Consider the following 20,751-nt stretch of genomic DNA (forward strand, 5'->3'; position numbering starts at 1 on the left):
CTACCCCTAACCCTGCCCCTACCCCTAACCCTGCCCCTACCCCTAACCCTGCCCCTAACCCTGCCCCTAACCCCTACCCCTAACCCTGCCCCTACCCCTACCCCTAACCCTGCCCCTAACCCTGCCCCTAACCCTGCCCCTACCCCTAACCCTGCCCTAACCCCCCTAACCCTGCCCCTAACCCTGCCCCTACCCCTACCCTGAGACACAGCCTAAGCCTGAGAGAGAGGAGGCTGAGTTACTCTTCAGACTCTGGAGGTCCCCTGCCCGCTGTTCCCCCTCGGCTGAACCGAGGTACCCCTCCAGCCATGTTTAGTGGACCTACATCCACACCACCGTCATCTGGTGGAAGGACTGAACAAAACCAGGACCAGTGTATGACAACCACACCTCCCTCATCCTCCTATGATAACACTGGATTCCCCTCTCTGGCTTCTTCCCCTCCTGGCTCCCCGATGGAGATGGTCTCCAATGAGATCTACTGTGGCACTTCACCTGGCACGGCAGCCAGTAGTGGACGGGTTCCCTGCAACGCTCCTCAAACACCCCCACGGCCAGAGATCCACACCTCTCCTGAAGGAAATGGGTAGGTCAACGTCTGACTTTAATATCATATACCTATAAGGTAGAAATGTAGGCCTACTTCGAGAGAGAGTATTGTTTTGTGTAGCTAATGTTTTGTTTTGTGTGTCTGCAGCACTTTAAATAACAACTCTCGTGAATCGTCCCAAGGAGGTAAGTGTACCCATCACATTCTGAAAGTGACCTTATAACTGTGTACCCTTTAGACCTATAAATGACCCTTGACCTGTTTTTTAAAATCAAGGTCATTGAAGAAATTGGTAACACTTTGCATCGCTTAAACTTTACTTTTCGCTTAAACTTTAGTATCCAGTTTAAATTCTTTACAGCTGGTTGAAAAAGAGCATGGTGGTCTTCAATAGAGATGCTGGTTTCGATATAACTGTCAAGGCGTCCCGGTAAGAGGACGGAAATTACCAGTAGGAGACAGGGACACAAGTCACACTTTTATGGCCACACACAAGACCGGCACACACACACACACACACACACACACACACACATACACACTGCAAACAGGAAGAGGACTAGGTGGAAGTGTTTTAGTGCTAGTTTTGTTGGTCATTGGTGCCCTAACGCTAGGGTGTGATGGGAGCGTTCAGGGCTGCAGGAGAAATGTTCCATGGCTGTCGATGTGCCTGACAGATGTTTATGCTCCTCACTCTGCCACTGCTTGTTAAAGACTGAGCCCAGACTGGGCCGGACACTGCTTTTATACTTGTTCCCAGTCCCACCTGCCTATTGGACAGATGCCCTGAGGAGATGGAGGTGGGCAGGGTCAAAGGTGGGGAATGGGCGGTCAAATGTCCCAATCAGAGGTCACTGTGTGTAGCATGTAATTGGAGCACTCCAAAGGTGTAAACAATGGGGGACCAATCCCCCGCCTCTGCAGGGTCAGAGGTTCAGGCAGAGTTGAGGGGGCAGGTAGGCTATTTGTTTCCAGAGTTAGAGGGGCGTGAGTCAGTGTTCAGGAGAGGGACTGGTTTTCTACACTACACTGTTTTCTATACACTAGGCATGCGTTGACTTATAACAAAGCTTACAACATGTAATTTCTTCCTCCATCACAGGCCCCATGGAGGACCCAGAGGAGGAGATCAGTCCCTACTGTGAAACGGCCTTCCAGACCAGACGACCACTGCAGCACTCTGAGGTGAGACTGGGAACTGCTGAATATTGAGGATGCGAATATGGTGCCCAAATGGCACCCATTGCCCGTATAGAGAATGTGCTGAATATGGTGCCACTACTTTAGGGTGCTGAATACCAGACCCCTAGAGAATAGGCTTTCCAGGAAACATCAAATGGTGTCTGAAATGGCACTATGGGCCCCTAATAGTGCGCTATATAGAGAATAGGGTGCTGAATATGGTGCCGTATAGAGAATAGGGTGCTGAATATGGTGCCGTATAGAGAATAGGGTGCTGAATATGGTGCCGTATAGAGAATAGGGTGCTGAATATGGTGCCGTATAGAGAATAGGGTGCTGAATATGGTGCCGTATAGAGAATAGGGTGCTGAATATGGTGCCGTATAGAGAATAGGGTGCTGAATATGGTGCCGTATAGAGAATAGGGTGCTGAATATGGTGCCGTATAGAGAATAGGGTGCTGAATATGGTGCCGTATAGAGAATAGGGTGCCATTTGGGACCTGGGTCTGTTATCAGATTACAAGAACCCATCAGAGTTATATTGTGTGTTTGTGGTCACTTTGGCTCTCCTGACATTGATGAATGTGTTATCCATGTTGTGTTCTCAAAGGCGGAAAGGACCAGATGTGAAGGAAAGACAGGAATGACAAGAGCGGTGGAAGAGAAACACGCAGAGGATCATGGGTAAGATTATTGTGTCTAGAGGAGTGGATAAGGCTACTGGCTTGCCAATTTAAACATCTTCTCACACAACTCTGACTACAGCCATAGAGAGAAACTAGTCTGCTGTAGATTTAAAATGTTATGTGCGCACCATCTTTTCAATCCAATGTTGGTACCTGCTGCCGTATTCTCACGCTAGAGAAACCAAAAGCAGCTGGAGTCAAGATTATTACAAATGCATCAATCCGTTACAGAGACTGTTTTTACAATGCAGGACACCCAAACTCTCCTGGGCCAAACGTCTGTCCCACGCCCTCCACAGTGAGTCCCAGGGCTACAGCACAGTAGGAGAGGCATCACCACCCCCTCTCTGCCTCTCCTTACCCCACAACCTGAACCCCTCGGAGCCAGATGAGGACCAGACGATATCCCCCTACGCCAGCTACACCTCTCTCTCTGAGCAGACTGAACCCATCATCTGTGGCTGGCTGGATAAGCTATCACCACAAGGGTATGCCTGGTCCTGGTCCTCCTTGCCTTCCTCCGTCTTCTCCTCCCTTCTGAGGAACTGTCTCTACCTCGTGCCTGTCCTCTCAAACCGGTGTGTCTCTCACTTCTTCTTCCCTACTGTGTTTCTCCAGTCTTCTTGTGTTTCTTGCTAAATGCTAAAAAGTTCATATGCATATACCTTCAGAAAGTATTCTCAACTGATGTTCGCTTAAAAAAAAAACCTCAAATCATCACTGAGCACATTTCTGGTCTGCTGAGCACAAATTTGAACGTTTAAATGAGAATTCTGTGCAACTTCCGGGCAACGTTTACTGTGAACACTTGAGGCTGTACCTACTTTAAGTTACAGTGTTAACAGTGGTCAAGTAGGCTACTGTGGCTATTTGATCATAATGTAGTCCTACCAGAGTGGCCTACCATCAAAAACAATGGAGAAAATGCATCCCATAACATTTTAACATGGAACTAGCTGTTCTATCATTCAGACTACAGTAGCAGCAATGTGTGGTTTTCAATGTAAGTCTACATTCCATCAGACTTTGAAATCAACACACAGGGCTCGACATTAACCTTTTTATCCACTTGTCCTTCAGGAGGTGACTGAACATGTATAGTCTTAACTAATGGGGAACACTGTAGAAAGTTGAAGGAAGTTTAATCTCGTGTTTCTCTCTGCAAAGGCTGACATTTCTTCAGTCCCAGTTTAGAGGGAAAGTTGCTCACACGCTTTTACATTTCTTCACATGTTGTCGTGTTACAGCCTGAATTTAAAATGGATTTAAATTGGCCTACTACACACAACACCTCATCGTGTCAAAGTGGAAATGTGTTTTTAGAAATGTTTACTTTTTTTTTAAAAACGAGAAGCTGAAATGTCTTGAGTCGATACCTATTCAACGTCTTTGTTATGGCAAGGAACCTCAATTTTATTTTTATTTTTACCTTTATTTAACCAGGCAAGTCACTTAAGAACAAATTCTTATTTTCAATGACGGCCTGGGAACAGTGGGTTATAACTGCCTGTTCAGGGGCAGAACAACAGATTTGTACCTTGTCAGCTCGGGGGTTTAAACTCTCAACCTTCCGGTTACTAGTCCAACGCTCTAACCACTAGGCTACCCAGCCGCACCGGTTCAGGAGTAAAAACGTGCTTAACAAGTCATATAATAAGTTGCATGGACTCACTCTGTGTACAATAATAGTGTTTACCATGATTTTTGAATGACTACCTCATCGCTGTACACCACACATACAATTTTCTGTAAGGTCCTTCAGTTGAGCGATGAATTTCAAACACAAATTCAACCATAAAAAGACCAGGGAGGTTTTCCATGCCTCGCTAAGAAGGGCACCTATTGGTAGATGGCTCAAAATTAAAAAATATATCCCTTTGAGCATGTTGGCGTTATTAATTACATTTTGGATGATGTATCAATACATCCAGTCACTACAAAAGATACAGGCGTCCTTCCTAACTCAGTTACCGGAGAGGAAGGAAACTGCTCAAGGGATTTCACCATGAGGCCAATGGTGACATTTACAGAGTTGAATGACTGTGATAGGAGAAAGCTTAGGATATATCAACAACATTGTAGTTACTCCACAATTCTAACCTAAATGACCGAGTGAAAAGAAGGAATACTTTAAATAATGACTTAAATGTAAATGTAAATAATAAAAATATTCCAAAATAAGCATCCTGTTTGCAGTAAGGCACTTAAGTAAAAATGTATTTAAAAAAATAACTTTATGTCCTGAATACAAAGCATTCTGTTTGGGGCAAATCCTACACATCACTGAGTACCAATCTTCCTATTTTCAAGTTTAGTGGTGGCTGCATTACGTTATGGATATGCTTGTCATCGGCAAGGACTAGGGGGTTTTTCAGGATGAACAAAGAAACAGAATAGAGTTAAGCACATGCAAAATCCCAGAGCCAAACCTGGTTGTCTGCTTTCTAACAGACACTGGGAGACAAATTCACCTTTCAGCAGGACAATAACATAAAACACAAGGACAAATATACACTGGAGTTGTTTACCAAGACGACATTGAATGTTCCTGAGTGCCCTAGTTACAGTTATGACTTAAATCGTCTTGAAAATCTATGACAAGACTTTAAAATGTCTGTCTAGCAATGATCAACAACCAGCTTGACAGAGATTGAAGAATTTTTAAAAAGAATAGTGTGAAAATATTGTACAATCCAGGTGTGCAAAGATCTTACATGCCAACCACACAGCGCACGTTGAGTGTCTGCATAGCGAGCGTCTGCATAGCCAGCTGCTAAAATAGGACTTGGTTCTATTTGTAATGCTTGACACACTGCCATTTCTCCAACCTCCTCATTGGTTTTTAGGAGCATATACCCACGTGGGTGATTGAAAGATGAACTGAAGTGTACACTCCATTCCAGTTGGTAATGGTAAAGCACCTTTTAATGTTGGTTGCCAACCGGCTGAATAATGAAGGAGGAGAGATTACTAGAAACTAACAAGGTTTACCTTTTTAGCTGTGGATTCATTAGTAGAGGACCTTGTGCATTACAGGTGAAATAACAACCCAATGTTTATATCCCAGGACAAATTAGCTAGCAACAGATAGCTAGCTAGCTAAATTGGCATGAATGTTTAATGCTTTTAGTCCTGTCCCCAAATTAATATAGTTGGTTCAGAGTTTGTTTTGATATTTCAACATGCGTGTCTTGATCACGCGTGGATGGACAGAATCAACATGCATGCATGCGGTGTAGTCAGCATGTTACCCAGAAAGACTGACAGCTGTAATCTCTGGCAATGGTGCTTCTACAACGTATAGACTCAGGGGTGTGACTACTTTCTGAAAGCACCGTCTCTGCTTCGTGTCTTTTCCCCTTCCTTTTCCCACTGTGCTTCTCTGTTTTTGTGTTTCTTGTTAAATGATAAACAGTTAATATCTCAACTGAGCTCTGCTTATTATTTTATGTATACAGTTGAAGTCGGAAGTTTACATACACTAAGTTGACTGTGCCTTTAAACAGCTTGTAAAATTCCAGAAAATGATGTCATGGCTTTAGAAGCTTCTGATAGGCTAATTGACATCATTTGAGTCAATTGGAGGTGTACCTGTGGATTTATTTCAAGGCCTACCTTCAAACTCAGTGCCTCTTTGCTTGACATCATGGGGAAATTTAAAATAAATCAGCCATGACCTCAGAAAAAAATTGTAGACCTCCACAAGTCTGGTTCAGTAATTTCCAAACGCCTGAAGGTACCATGTTCATCTGTACAAACAATTGTACGCAAGTATAAACACCATGGGACCACGCAGCCGTCATACCTCTCAGGAAGGAGACGCGTTCTGTCTCCTAGAAATGAATGTACTTTGGGGTGAAAAGAGCAAATAAATCCCAGAGTAACAACAAAGGAACTTGTGAAGATGCTGGAAGGAACGAGCACAAAAGTATCCACAGTAAAAACGAGTCCTTTATCGACATAACCTGAAAGGCCACTCAGCAAGGAGAAGCCACTGCTCTAATTTGCAACTGCACATGGGGACAAAGATTGTACTTTTTGGAGAAATGTCCTCTGGTCTGATGAAACAAAAATAGAACTGTTTGGCCATAATGACCGTTGTTATGTTTGGAGGAAAAGGGGGAGGCTTGCAAGCCGAAGAACACCATCCCAACTGTGAAGCATGAGGGTGGCAGCATCATGTTGTGGGGGTGCTTTGCTGCAGGAGGGACTGGTACACTTCACAAAATAGATGGCATCATGAGGCAGGATATATTGAAGCAACATTTCTAGACATCAGTCAGGAAGTTAAAACTTGGTCGCAAATGGGTCTTCCAAATGGACAATGACCCCAAGCATACTTCCAAAGTTATGGCAAAATGGCTTAAGGACAACAAAGTCAAGATATTGGAGTGGCCATCACAAAGCCCTGACCTCCTATAGAAAATGTGTGGGCAGAACTGAAAAAGCGTGTGCGAGCAAGGAGGCCTATAAACCTGACTCAGTTACACCAGCTCTGTCAGGAGGAATGGGCCAAAATTCACCCAACTTATTGTGGGAAGCTTGTGGAAGGCTACCCAAAATGTTTGACCCAAGTTAAACAATTTATAGGCAATGCTACCAAATACTAATTGAGTGTATGTAAACTTCCACTGGGAATGTTATGAACAAAACAAAAGCTGAAATAGAATGATTTATCTACTATTATTCTGACATTTCACATTCTTAAAATAAAGTGGTGATCCTAACTGACATAAGACAGGAAATGTTAACTAGGATTAAATGTCAGGAATTGTGAAAGACTGAGTTTAAAGGTATTTGGCTAAGGTGTATGTAAACTTCCGACTTCAACTCGTATATGTTTTTTTGTTTACAGCAGTGGTATGACTCTGATCATTTTTGTATTTGGTGTTCTAGGAACTATGTATTCCAGAAACGCTACGTGAAGTTTGATGGCAAAAATCTGCTGTACTTCGGCAGTGAAAAGGTAGGCCTTTTTTTCCCCTGAATGACGGACTGTATCACTTTTAGATTGAGATAATCAGCGTTGTTCATTACTTGTTTCTTCACCAGTATTTCTCCTCCTTTACGATTCTCTCCAAGGACCCGTACCCCAAAGGAGTGATCCCTCTGGCCGCGATACAGATGGCCCGCATGGCCAAGGACAATAAATTTGAGATAGTGACAAGTCACAGGACGTTTGTCTTCCGGGCTGATAACGAAGGTAAACAAAGCACTTAACAACAACAACAACAACAAGCAATTAAAATCTCACACACAAGCAAATACAGAGAGTAGTTGTCCCAATTTCCCATCATGGATTTTAAAGCATTGGATAGGTGTTTATTAAATCCAAGTGTCCTAGTGCGTACTTTAGAAGAAGTGTCCTAGTGCGTACTTTAGAAGAAGTGTCCTAGTGCGTACTTTAGAAGAAGTGTCCTAGTGCGTACTTTAGAAGAAGTGTCCTAGTGCGTACTTTAGAAGAAGTGTCCTAGTGCGTACTTTAGGTTGGACCCAATAACCCTCTTTTCTCTCTGGAAACTCAAATGACCCAAATGAGAAAAATAGTGTCTGAGAGACAACATGGCATCAACATGGTATCAGTTACTGTCAACAATATCATAGTAAAAACATATTGTTTATGACTTTATTTTAGGCTACTGATTCCTCTGGTATTTATCTATGAGGAAATGACTTGGTATCAAAAGATAGTTTTCTGATACAAAAGGATGCTTGGTTTTGAATCAAATGATGCAAACAATTATTTCACATATTGTTATTGTGTAATTACCAATTTACCATATCATTTCAGAGTAAATACCTGCTATTTTCTGTACCATTTTTAAAATTTTATTTTATTTTAAATAATACAAATTGTAAAACCAACCATTTATCTTTCTACCTGTCCCCTCTCAGTGCAGAGACATCAGTGGTGCAGTACCCTACAGGGGAGGGTGAAGGAACAGCTTGTGTTCGGGCGCCCTCGCTTCGGTCCTGGCAGCCACTGTCAGAGGAGTGGTCCTCTGGAGCTCAAAGGGACCAAGTCAAAAGTCTATGTGGCCGTCAACACAGAGCAGGTCTGGCTGTACAAGACTGAGCAGTGTTTTAGGAACGGGATTGGAATCACGCTGATCGAGGCCAGAGGAGCTACGATCAGAGACGGCAAAGGAAAGAGCTTTGACCTCATCACTCCTTACAAAACATTCAGGTAGGTTGTTTGCTGACATGGGAATAACACTTATATACATTTTTTCTCTAGTTTTGTCAACAAATATATTTCTGTTCATCATCACTCGGGGCTCCCGGACTTCCACCCAGGAGTCCCACAGGGCGGCCCAGCGTCGTCCGGGTTTAGCCGGTGTAGGCCGTCATTGTAAATAAGAATTTGTTCTTAACTGACTTGCCTAGTTAAATAAACTTCCTACACTGTTGTTTTTTTGAATCCCTGACAACAGAGACAATTGTGTTTGATTGATTGAGCCAGAAGAGTTTTTGATTCATTGTCCCTGTAGTTTCACAGCTGAGTCTGAGCGGGATAAGAGGGACTGGATGGAGGCTGTACAGAGTCCATAGCAGAGACCCTGTCTGACTACGAGGTGGCTGAGAAGATCTGGTCCAACAGGTTCAATAAGCTCTGTGCTGACTGCCAAGCAGTCAACCCTGACTGGGCCTCCATTAACCTCTGTGTTGTCATCTGTAAGAACTGTGCAGGTGAGACAGCGTTTTCCCCTACTATTGTATAGGTGGGGCGGGCTCCCCCTCTCTAGCTCTGTTGCCCCTTGCCTAAAAGAGTGGTTTCAGTTTGATGCCAGAGGGCCTAGCTGGATTTGGGTCCCATCTGGTGAGTGTGACTGATGAGATAACTTAGCATTGGCAGCTGTTGGCCAGGTGTCTATCAGCCCATTGTCATGAACCACAGCAGTTTAATTCTCACCTGTGTTGTTTAAGCCCACCTGTGTTGTTTAAGCCCACCTGTGTTGTTTAAGCCCACCTGTGTTGTTTAAGCCCACCTGTGCTGTTTAAGCCCACCTGTGCTGTTTAAGCCCACCTGTGCTGTTTAAGCCCACCTGTGTTGTTTAAGCCCACCTGTGTTGTTTAAGCCCACCTGTGTTGTTTAAGCCCACCTGTGTTGTTTAAGCCCACCTGTGTTGTTTAAGCCCACCTGTGTTGTTTAAGCCCACCTGTGTTGTTTAAGCCCACCTGTGCTGTTTAAGCCCACCTGTGCTGTTTAAGCCCACCTGTGCTGTTTAAGCCCACCTGTGTTGTTTAAGCCCACCTGTGTTGTTTAAGCCCACCTGTGTTGTTTAAGCCCACCTGTGTTGTTTAAGCCCACCTGTGTTGTTTAAGCCCACCTGTGTTGTTTAAGCCCACCTGTGTTGTTTAAGCCCACCTGTGTTGTTTAAGCCCACCTGTGTTGTTTAAGCCCACCTGTGTTGTTTAAGCCCACCTGTGTTGTTTAAGCCCACCTGTGTTGTTTAAGCCCACCTGTGTTGTTTAAGCCCACCTGTGTTGTTTAAGCCCACCTGTGTTGTTTAAGCCCACCTGTGTTGTTTAAGCCCACCTGTGCCAGGTGAAGTGAAATGTTGCCCTGGAAATGTTTTTCAAATACACACATAATTTCACTGTGTCGTGGTTCTCTCTAGCGAGGCAGCGCCTGGGTGTCCTGTTACCAACACAATACCACTGTCTCGTACCAGGAGAGTGATTTACGGAAGTCTTTTGTCCCCTTTCCCCTACAGGTCAACACAGAGGTCTGGGGACTATGGTGTCTAAAGTACAGAGCCTGAAACTGGACACCAGCGTGTGGAGCAACGAGATCGTGCAGGTGAGAGGAACGAGAAGGCTTCTTCAGGGAGAGGGAAAGGGAGAAAGTCAGGGGGAAACGCGCACGTTTATTTTAGTTAAGTGGCACAAAAAAATATTTTCCGGGGTACTGAAAATGAGTTTGTTTTGTTGTGTATCAAGGACTTCTCACCATTTTCACCTCCAACAAATCCATTATATTGGAACAGAGTTGAAATGTGTTTTGGACATTTTTAAGTTGAAAGTCCGATGATAGACTGTGACTATAGTCAGGACCTCATGAGTTCTGATTATTCTGTTTTTATTTTTTGTGGAAACTGTCATGCATTTGTGTGTTCGTCAGCTCTTCATAATGTTGGGGAACGACCGAGCCAATGAGTTCTGGGCGGCCAGGTTATCTCCAGCTGATGGGTTAGACCGTGACGCCACACCGGACCAGCGGAAGGAGTTTATCATCCAGAAGTACCGTGAGGGGCGCTACCGAAACCCCACCCCAACTTCAACACACAGGAGGAGCTGCTCAAGGTACAGGAACACCATTGTTTAGCTTTCGAATGTTTAGCTGCTATAAGAGGATTGAAGGGAAAGGGGGATACCTAGTCAGTTGTACAACTGAAATGTGTCTTCCTGCATGTAATCCAACCCCTCTGAATCAGAGAGGTGTGTGTGTGTGTGGGGGGGGGGGGGGGCTGCCTTAATCGACATCCACGGTGCCCGAGGAACAGTGGGTCTTGCTCAGGGGCAGAACGACAGATTTTTACCTTGTCAGCTCAGGGATTTGATCCAGCAACCTTTTGGTTACTGGCCCAACGCTCCTAGCCGCCAGGCTACCTGCCACCCCTATTTGGTGTGTTGTATAGACTATATTCTTATCATAAACCCTTATTATTTGTCTACAAGGCGTACAAATGGGGAACATTTCTAGTTTGTTATGAAATAATAATTAAATGACTATCTGTCTCGGCTGTCTGCTCTGTCTCTCAGTATAAACACAGGGCTGTCTGCTCTGTCTCTCAGTATAAACACAGGGCTGTCTGCTCTGTCTCTCAGTATAAACACAGGGCTGTCTGCTCTGTCTCTCAGTATAAACACAGGGCTGTCTGCTCTGTCTCTCAGTATAAACACAGGGCTGTCTGCTCTGTCTCTCAGTATAAACACAGGGCTGTCTGCTCTGTCTCTCAGTATAAACACAGGGCTGTCTGCTCTGTCTCTCAGTATAAACACAGGGCTGTCTGCTCTGTCTCTCAGTATAAACACAGGGCTGTCTGCTCTGTCTCTCAGTATAAACACAGGGCTGTCTGCTCTGTCTCTCAGTATAAAACACAGTATAAACACAGGGCTGTCTGCTCTGTCTCAGTATAAACACAGGGCTGTCTGCTCTGTCTCAGTATAAACACAGGGCTGTCTGCTCTGTCTCAGTATAAACACAGGGCTGTCTGCTCTGTCTCAGTATAAACACAGGGCTGTCTGCTCTGTCTCTCAGTAGAAACACAGGGCTGTCTGCTCTGTCTCTCAGTAGAAACACAGGGCTGTCTGCTCTGTCTCTCAGTAGAAAACACAGGGCTGTCTGCTCTGTCTCTCAGTAGAAACACAGGGCTGTCTGCTCTGTCTCTCAGTAGAAACACAGGGCTGTCTGCTCTGTCTCTCAGTAGAAACACAGGGCTGTCTGCTCTGTCTCTCAGTATAAACACAGGGCTGTCTGCTCTGTCTCTCAGTAAAAACACAGGGCTGTCTGCTCTGTCTCTCAGTATAAACACAGGGCTGTCTGCTCTGTCTCTCAGTAAAAACACAGGGCTGTCTGCTCTGTCTCTCAGTATAAACACAGGGCTGTCTGCTCTGTCTCTCAGTAAAAACACAGGGCTGTCTGCTCTGTCTCTCAGTATAAACACAGGGCTGTCTGCTCTGTCTCTCAGTATAAACACAGGGCTGTCTGCTCTGTCTCTCAGTATAAACACAGGGCTGTCTGCTCTGTCTCTCAGTAAAAACACAGGGCTGTCTGCTCTGTCTCTCAGTATAAACACAGGGCTGTCTGCTCTGTCTCTCAGTAAAAACACAGGGCTGTCTGCTCTGTCTCTCAGTATAAACACAGGGCTGTCTGCTCTGTCTCTCAGTAAAAACACAGGGCTGTCTGCTCTGTCTCTCAGTATAAACACAGGGCTGTCTGCTCTGTCTCTCAGTATAAACACAGGGCTGTCTGCTCTGTCTCTCAGTATAAACACAGGGCTGTCTGCTCTGTCTCTCAGTAAAAACACAGGGCTGTCTGCTCTGTCTCTCAGTATAAACACAGGGCTGTCTGCTCTGTCTCTCAGTATAAACACAGGGCTGTCTGCTCTGTCTCTCAGTAAAAACACAGGGCTGTCTGCTCTGTCTCTCAGTATAAACACAGGGCTGTCTGCTCTGTCTCTCAGTATAAACACAGGGCTGTCTGCTCTGTCTCTCAGTAAAAACACAGGGCTGTCTGCTCTGTCTCTCAGTATAAACACAGGGCTGTCTGCTCTGTCTCTCAGTAAAAACACAGGGCTGTCTGCTCTGTCTCAGTATAAACACAGGGCTGTCTGCTCTGTCTCTCAGTAAAAACACAGGGCTGTCTGCTCTGTCTCTCAGTAAAAACACAGGGCTGTCTGCTCTGTCTCTCAGTAAAAACACAGGGCTGTCTGCTCTGTCTCAGTATAAACACAGGGCTGGCTGCCCTTACGAGAAAAACCACATGAATTTCACGTGTTTTTCTGTAAGGGTACACATTTTAGACTCGATGCTATTGGTGGTAGTATTAGTACTTGCAAGCTCTACTCGGGTTCCAGTTTACGGCTATAGCTGCCGGTAGGCATGCAGCCAGACATTTATCCCAACAACAATGACATCATGGAATGTGCTTTGAAACTACAACAATTAGAGAGAGTAGATGAAAGGGAGCCAGTTGAATGGAGAGGGGACTTTTTGGAATACAGGCTGAATGTCCCTTTGGCTGTGGATACTTTAGTGGTGTGTGTGTGTGTGTGTGTGTGTGTGTGTGTGTGTGTGTGTGTGTCTCTGTGTCTGTGTCTGTGTCTGTGTGTCTGTTGCGTCACCCTAATATGTCCTCTAATGCTTCCCTCTCTGTCTCTCTCCTCTCTCTCTCTCTCTACCCTGCAGGTTCTGTGTACTGCTGTGACCGAGCAGAACCTGCTGAAGACGGTCACACAGATCTTCGCGGAGGCAGAGGCGGTCCGAGCCCGCCTCGCTGCCTCTAATGGATATGACAAGCAGGTGTCTCAGGAATACTCCCTCCAGCAAGGCACCTCCGGTAAGACCGGGGACGGGCTTTATTTGCCCGCTGGACTTGTTGTGCATTATGTTACCATGTAGTGGGCTCAGCAGCTTTCTGGAAAAAGCTTCCAAGTCATTACAACGTGGTTCACGGTTTGATAGAGAACCCAGAGCTTTTGTGATGCAACAGTTTGGTCCTCCTCTGCATGTTGACCTCTAGTGTTGTAGGAGTCAAATATCTCTGTTGAAACACAGCACAACTAGATATCTCTGTTGAAACACAGCACAACTAGATATCTCTGTTGAAACACAGCACAACTAGACATCTCTGTTGAAACAAAGCACAACTAGATATCTCTGTTGAAACACAGCACAACTAGATATCTCTGTTGAAACACAGCACAACTAGATATCTCTGTTGAAACACAGCACAACTAGATATCTCTGTTGAAACACAGCACAACTAGATATCTCTGTTGAAACACAGCACAACTAGATATCTCTGTTGAAACACAGCACAACTAGACATCTCTGTTGAAACACAGCACAACTAGATATCTCTGTTGAAACACAGCACAACTAGATATCTCTGTTGAAACACAGCACAACTAGATATCTCTGTTGAAACACAGCACAACTAGATATCTCTGTTGAAACACAGCACAACTAGATATCTCTGTTGAAACACAGCACAACTAGATATCTCTGTTGAAACACAGCACAACTAGATATCTCTGTTGAAACACAGCACAACTAGATATCTCTGTTGAAACAGCGCAACTAGACATCTCTGTTGAAACACAGCACAACTAGACATCTCTGTTGAAACACAGCACAACTAGACATCTCTGTTGAAACACAGCACAACTAGACATCTCTGTTGAAACACAGCACAACTAGACATCTCTGTTGAAACACAGCACAACTAGACATCTCTGTTGAAACACAGCACAACTAGACATCTCTGTTGAAACACAGCACAACTAGACATCTCTGTTGAAACACAGCACAACTAGATATCTCTGTTGAAACACAGCACAACTAGATATCTCTGTTGAAACACAGCACAACTAGATATCTCTGTTGAAACACAGCACAACTAGATATCTCTGTTGAAACACAGCACAACTAGATATCTCTGTTGAAACACAGCACAACTAGATATCTCTGTTGAAACACAGCACAACTAGACATCTCTGTTGAAACACAGCACAACTAGATATCTCTGTTGAAACACAGCACAACTAGACATCTCTGTTGAAACACAGCACAACTAGATATCTCTGTTGAAACACAGCACAACTAGATATCTCTGTTGAAACACAGCACAACTAGATATCTCTGTTGAAACACAGCACAACTAGATATCTCTGTTGAAACACAGCACAACTAGATATCTCTGTTGAAACACAGCACAACTAGATATCTCTGTTGAAACACAGCACAACTAGACATCTCTGTTGAAACACAGCACAACTAGATATCTCTGTTGAAACACAGCACAACTAGACATCTCTGTTGAAACACAGCACAACTAGACATCTCTGTTGAAACACAGCACAACTAGAACACTGGAGGGAAAACTTATTTAGAAACTTAATCTACATTTCAATTCATAACCGTTTATCACATCTGATCATTTATAACGAATCATCTTGTAAATGTATTTATTATGGCTTATTCATGAAACTATTTTCTGAGGTACGACTTAATGTTTTGTCCTGTTTGCCTAGACCCCAACTCATGTTTTTTTTTTTTTTTTTTTTTTTGGGGGGGGGGTGTCGTCAAACTGTTTGTTTTTTCGTCTATTCCTCCCTGTTTTCTCAGACCCCTGTGTGTATGATGAGATTATGCAGGCCGTGCTGCACTCCGGCTACCTCTACAAGTCAGCCTCAATGAACAAAGGGACATTATCCAGGAAAACCAGAGAAGGTAGGCGTGTGTGCGCGTGTGTGTGTGTGTGTGTGTGTGTGTGTGTTGGCAGGTGCTAACAGCACACCACTTGGCACAGATTGAATAGAGGAATACTGTCTCCTCAGTAACATCAGTATAAAGGCCTGTAGAGAACAAAGCACTTTATACGACCAAATACTGACTGGGCCAATACTGTTCTGTTAGGAAATACACTGCTCACTGTTAGTGGCTGGAGTGCCGAAACAGAGTTGTGTGATTTAGAAAGTTACTCATAGTTACTTGTAGTTTATTTCTCTTTAAAAACACAGCCCCATCATAAAAATCCCTAAAGTTTATTTGAATTTTAAATGGACCACGATTTCCAGGCTTCTTTGCGTTTTGTTTCTCTCTAATAGCCGAGGGATGACCGTGATTCTGAAGGACGGCAACGCTGGACTATTTTAGAAAGAAAGGGCTTATATTTTTGTTGTTATTCCCCCCCCCCCCCAGATTTCCAGAAGTACTGGTGCACGGTGGAGAGGTGTCTTCTGTTCTATGAGTCTGACCGATGTCCTGATCCAAGCATGAAGATCAACGTCAAAGACATCGTCTGTCTGGGGGTCAGCAGGCCGGACTCCTGCAACAACAACGGCTTCATTGACAGGTTAGAGGACCAGTCATGGCACAGTAACTAATGTAGGCGGCCAATCGTACTGTCTCTTTCAAACACGCACGTGGGAGAAAAGGTCCATTTTGCATGAAATGGTTATATCACTGCCATTCAATGTACAGGTATCTACCAACTAGTGTTTATCTAATCTAACGTATGTTCCTGGGTGTTGTTGTAGGTTTCTCTATACGTTTCAACTGTACCTGTCCTCAGAGAAGCTCTATCAGTTTGGATTGGAAACTCCTGATGCACTGCAATGTTGGGTCAAGGCCATCGGAAAGGTCTGAGATTACTCTCTATCCCCACAGAGTGCAATGCCTGCACACTGACACGGCCCATTCTCAGCTTTACTGGTGTAGTTAGAGCTCTTCCAGCTCACAACATTGTAATGTCCCTCTGCATACATAAAGGGGGGGGGGGGTTACAGTGAATTGTTCCCTCCTTTCTAACCAACACCGTCTATGTACTGTACTAGCCTGGGATGTGTCTGTTCAGTGTTACCTCCTTTCTAACCAACACCGTCTATGTACTGTACTAGCCTGGGATGTGTCTGTTCAGTGTTCCCTCCTTTCTAACCAACACCGTCTATGTACTGTACTAGCCTGGGATGTGTCTGTTCAGTGTTACCTCCTTTCTAACCAACACCGTCTATGTACTGTACTAGCCTGGGATGTGTCTGTTCAGTGTTACCTCCTTTCTAACCAACACCGTCTATGTACTGTACTAGCCTGGGATGTGTCTGTTCAGTGTTACCTCCTTTCTAACCAACAATGTCTATGTACTGTACTAGCCTGGGATGTGTCTGTTCAGTGTTCCCTCATGTATTTGAACCACTTCCTGTGTTGTCTTCCTCAGGCCGCCACACCTTTAAGCTGCCACTGCCTGCTAGCGAGGGAGTTTGAGCGGGTGGGAGTGCTGCGTTACAAGGCCATGCGAGACCCTTCTCAGTGGAAAGAGGGATATTTTGTCCTTCAGAAGTCTAACCTCTTCATCTGCCCAGGGAACGACGGAGCAGCTGAGGACATTATCAACCTTAAACGTCTGCAAGAGCTCAGTGAGTCTCCTGTCCTGACCAAAGCTTTGCTGGCACTGTGTGGTAATGTACAGTAACGGCCAAAAGTTTTGACAATGACACAAAAATATACATTTTCACAAAGTCTGCTGCCTCAATGGCAATTTGCATATAATCCATGTGTTATGAATGTTATGAAGAGTGATCAGATGAATTGCAATTAATTGCAAAGTCCCTCTTTGCCATGCAAATGAACTGAATCCCTCCCCAAAAAAACATTTCCAATGCATTTCAGCCCTGCCACAAAAGGACCAGCTGACATGTCAGTGATTCTCTCGTTAACACAGGTGTGAGTGTTGACGAGGACACGGCTGGAGATCACTGTCATGCTAATTGAGTTTGAATAACAGACTGGAAGCTTCAAAAGGAGGGTGGTGCTTGGAATCATTGTTCTTCCTCTGTCAACCATGGTTACCTGCAAGGAAACACGTGCCGTCCTCATCGCTTTTCACAAAAAGGGCTTCACAGGCAAGGATATTGCTGCCAGTAAGATTGCACCTAAATCAACCATTTATCGGATCATCAAAGAACTTCAAGGAGAGCGGTTAAATGGTTGTGAAGAAGGCTTCAGGGCGCCCAAAAAAGTCAGGCAAGCTCCAGGACCGTCTCCTAAAGTTGATTCAGCTGCAGGATCGGGGCACCACCAGTACAGAGCTTGCTCAGGAATGGCAGCAGGCAGGTGTGAGTGCATCTGCACGCACAGTGAGGCGAAGACCTTTGAACGATGGCCTGGTGTCAAGAAGGGCAGCAAAGAAGCCACTTCTCTCCAGGATAAACATCAGGGACAGACTGATATTCTGCAAAAGGTACAGGGATTGGACTGCTGAGGACTGGGGTAAAGTAATTTTCTCTGATGAATCCCCTTTCCTATTGTTTGGGGCATCCGGAAAAAAGCTTGTCCGGAGAAGACAAGGTGAGCGCAACCATCTGTCCTGTGTCATGCCAACAGTAAAACATCCTGAGACCATTCATGTGTGGGGTAGCTTCTCAGCCAAGGGAGTGGGCTCACTCACAATTTTGACTAAGAACACAGCCATGAATAAAGAATGGTACCAACACATCCTCAGAGAGCAACTTCTCCCAACCATCCAGGAACAGTTTGGTGACGAACAATGCCTTTTTATGCATGATGGAGCACCTTGCCGTAAGGCAAAAGGCTCGTGGAACAAGTGGCTCGGGGAACAAAACATCGATATTTTGGGTCCATGGCCAGGAAAGTCCCCAGACCTTAATCCCATTGAGAACTTGTGGTCAATCCTCAAGAGGCGGGTGAACAAACAAAACCCCACCAATTCTGACAAACTCCAAGCATTGATTATGCAAGAATGGGCTGCCATCAGTCAGGATGTGGCCCAGAAGTTAATTGACAGCATGTCAGGGCGGATTGTTAGAGGTCTTGAAAAAGAAGGGTCAACACTGCAAATATTGACTCTTTGCATCAACTTCATGTAATTGTCAATAAAAGCCTTTGACACTTATGAAATGCTTGTAATTATACTTCAGTATCCATAGTAACATCTGACAAAAAATATCTGAAGACACTGAAGCAGCAGACTTTGTGGAAATTAATATTTCATTCTCTAAACTTTTGGCCATGACGTTTGGTAACTCCTCACATTTTCTGGATAAACTGCCAGTAAAGGCGACACTTTAGTCATTTAAAACCCATCCGACTGCCAGCTTGATCATGGACATTTCTCTGCCTTAACTACCCCAAGCACCGTTTCTTTGAGCAACTGTCTGCTGATGAGTGATTTGGTCCGTCTTCCATTTGTTCTGTGTTCGTCTCCTAGGTATTGTAACTGAGAACCAAAACCACGAGAAGAAGGAAATTCTGGTTTTGGTTGAAAAAGGAAGGTTGGTTTTCAGTCTCTCTGCCTTTTCTCTTTTTGTCATTATACAAGTGTCAACATATCGTAGATAGTTTGGTGCCTAAAAACTAATTTACTTGGTCAAATTGTCACTCTGGAAATTCCATTCCCCACCAATTCTGCCTCCAGCGAGGGATGTAAATGAGTTTTTTGGAGCCGGATTCAGGGTGAGTTTATTTTCTCTGAACCTTCACCTCTGAGTATCGACATGTCCCCCCCCCAGGACGCTACACCTCCAGGGAATGGGTCGGTTAGACTTCTCCCTGTGGTACGCAGACATCCAGAGAGCTGCTGGAGGGAAGGGCAACACCCTGAGGGAACAGCAGCTCAGCAGGAATGATATCCCCATCATCGTAGACAGCTGCATCGCCTTCATCACACAGTATGGTAAGGGAAGAGTCTGGGTATTCTGCTCCATTACACAGTATAGTAGATAGAGGATAGAGGATTCTTCATCATCAACGACAGAACGGCATGTTTTCCAGGGATCTTGTGGATCCGTAGCATTTAATGCATTTTCAGTGGAGGTGATTCTTTTACATTAAAGTATATAAGGGGTTTATAAATGGTTCATCCATTCATTCTAACTCTGCAGTGGCCTGGGAGCTGAAGGGTTTCTTTTCCCAGTTCAGCTGTACCTTACACCAGCCAGAGACAGGAGATACTAGCTGATGACTGATTGACTGGATCTGATGTGTGATCTGCTCGTCAGGTCTGGGTCACGAGGGGATCTACAGGAAGAACGGAGCCACGTCCAGGATCAAACTACTGATGGAGGAGTTCAGGAACGATGCTCGCAACGTCAAGCTCCGGATCGGGGATAACTTCATAGAGGATGTGACTGACGTGTTGAAGAGGTTCTTCAGGGAGATAGACGACCCCATCTTCATGGCTGACCTGCATCAGCTATGGAAGGAGGCTGTCAGTAAGTACAGGTGTCTCTGGCAAAAGAGATTTTAAGTTACCATCACAGATAGCACACATATGAAGCTACTATTTTGTTGTGTTTTCTACGTTGTGTCCTCTTGGTTCCCTTTAGAATTATAGGGCTTCCATCAAGCTGTTGCTGGTCAGGATGTCCCACAATGGTTTTGAAATCTAACTGGATCCTGTTTGTGTCTTTTTATAGGAACAGCCAAGGATAAGAACCAGCGTCTGGACAGATACAAGGAGATCATCCGTAGTTTACCAAGAGTCAACAGGACTACCCTGGCTGCTCTCATCAGCCACCTCTACAGGTTAGTAGAGCCTCAAACTGGACCAGGTTTACTGTCAACTTTTTACCGTTATTTTTTCTCTCTCTTGGTCCCAGGGTTCAGAAGTGTTCTCTCTCTCTCTCCCTTGGTCCCAGGGTTCAGAAGTGTTCTCTCTCTCTCTCTCTCTCTCTCTTGGTCCCAGGGTTCAGAAGTGTTCTCTCTCTCTCTCTCTCTCTCTCTCTCCCTTGGTCCCAGGGTTCAGAAGTGTTTCTCTCTCTCTCTCTTGGTCCCAGGGTTCAGAAGAGTTCTCTCTCTCCCTTGGTCCCAGGGTTCAGAAGTGTTCTCTCTCTCTCTTGGTCCCAGGGTTCAGAAGTGTTCTCTCTCTCTTGGTCCCAGGGTTCAGAAGTGTTCTCTCTCTCTCTCTCTCTCTCTCTTGGTCCCAGGGTTCAGAAGAGTTCTCTCTCTCCCTTGGTCCCAGGGTTCAGAAGAGTTCTCTCTCTCCCTTGGTCCCAGGGTTCAGAAGTGTTCTCTCTCTCTCTCTCTCTCTCTTGGTCCCAGGGTTCAGAAGTGTTCTCTCTCTCTTGGTCCCAGGGTTCAGAAG

The 20,751-nt window shown here is 44.8% G+C and overlaps 1 protein-coding gene across 1 annotated transcript in view; it reads left to right on the forward strand.

Moving 5' to 3' along the window:
- Positions 1-20,751, forward strand: part of LOC135545472 (arf-GAP with Rho-GAP domain, ANK repeat and PH domain-containing protein 3-like) — a 61,365-nt gene that overhangs the window by 26,754 nt on the left and 13,860 nt on the right. The window contains 22 exon segments of the mRNA XM_064973102.1: positions 155-586; positions 698-735; positions 1,653-1,735; positions 2,345-2,418; positions 2,672-2,908; positions 7,317-7,386; positions 7,503-7,623; positions 8,316-8,607; positions 8,912-8,958; positions 8,961-9,110; positions 10,139-10,224; positions 10,546-10,684; positions 10,687-10,727; positions 13,335-13,485; positions 15,276-15,380; positions 15,852-16,005; positions 16,190-16,292; positions 16,867-17,065; positions 18,877-18,940; positions 19,178-19,341; positions 19,667-19,879; positions 20,084-20,192. Of these exon segments, the coding sequence (XP_064829174.1) occupies positions 155-586; positions 698-735; positions 1,653-1,735; positions 2,345-2,418; positions 2,672-2,908; positions 7,317-7,386; positions 7,503-7,623; positions 8,316-8,607; positions 8,912-8,958; positions 8,961-9,110; positions 10,139-10,224; positions 10,546-10,684; positions 10,687-10,727; positions 13,335-13,485; positions 15,276-15,380; positions 15,852-16,005; positions 16,190-16,292; positions 16,867-17,065; positions 18,877-18,940; positions 19,178-19,341; positions 19,667-19,879; positions 20,084-20,192 (3,072 nt within the window).

The sequence above is a fragment of the Oncorhynchus masou genome, chromosome 9 (assembly GCF_036934945.1).
Source record: "Oncorhynchus masou masou isolate Uvic2021 chromosome 9, UVic_Omas_1.1, whole genome shotgun sequence".
NCBI classification, from domain to species: domain Eukaryota; kingdom Metazoa; phylum Chordata; class Actinopteri; order Salmoniformes; family Salmonidae; genus Oncorhynchus; species Oncorhynchus masou.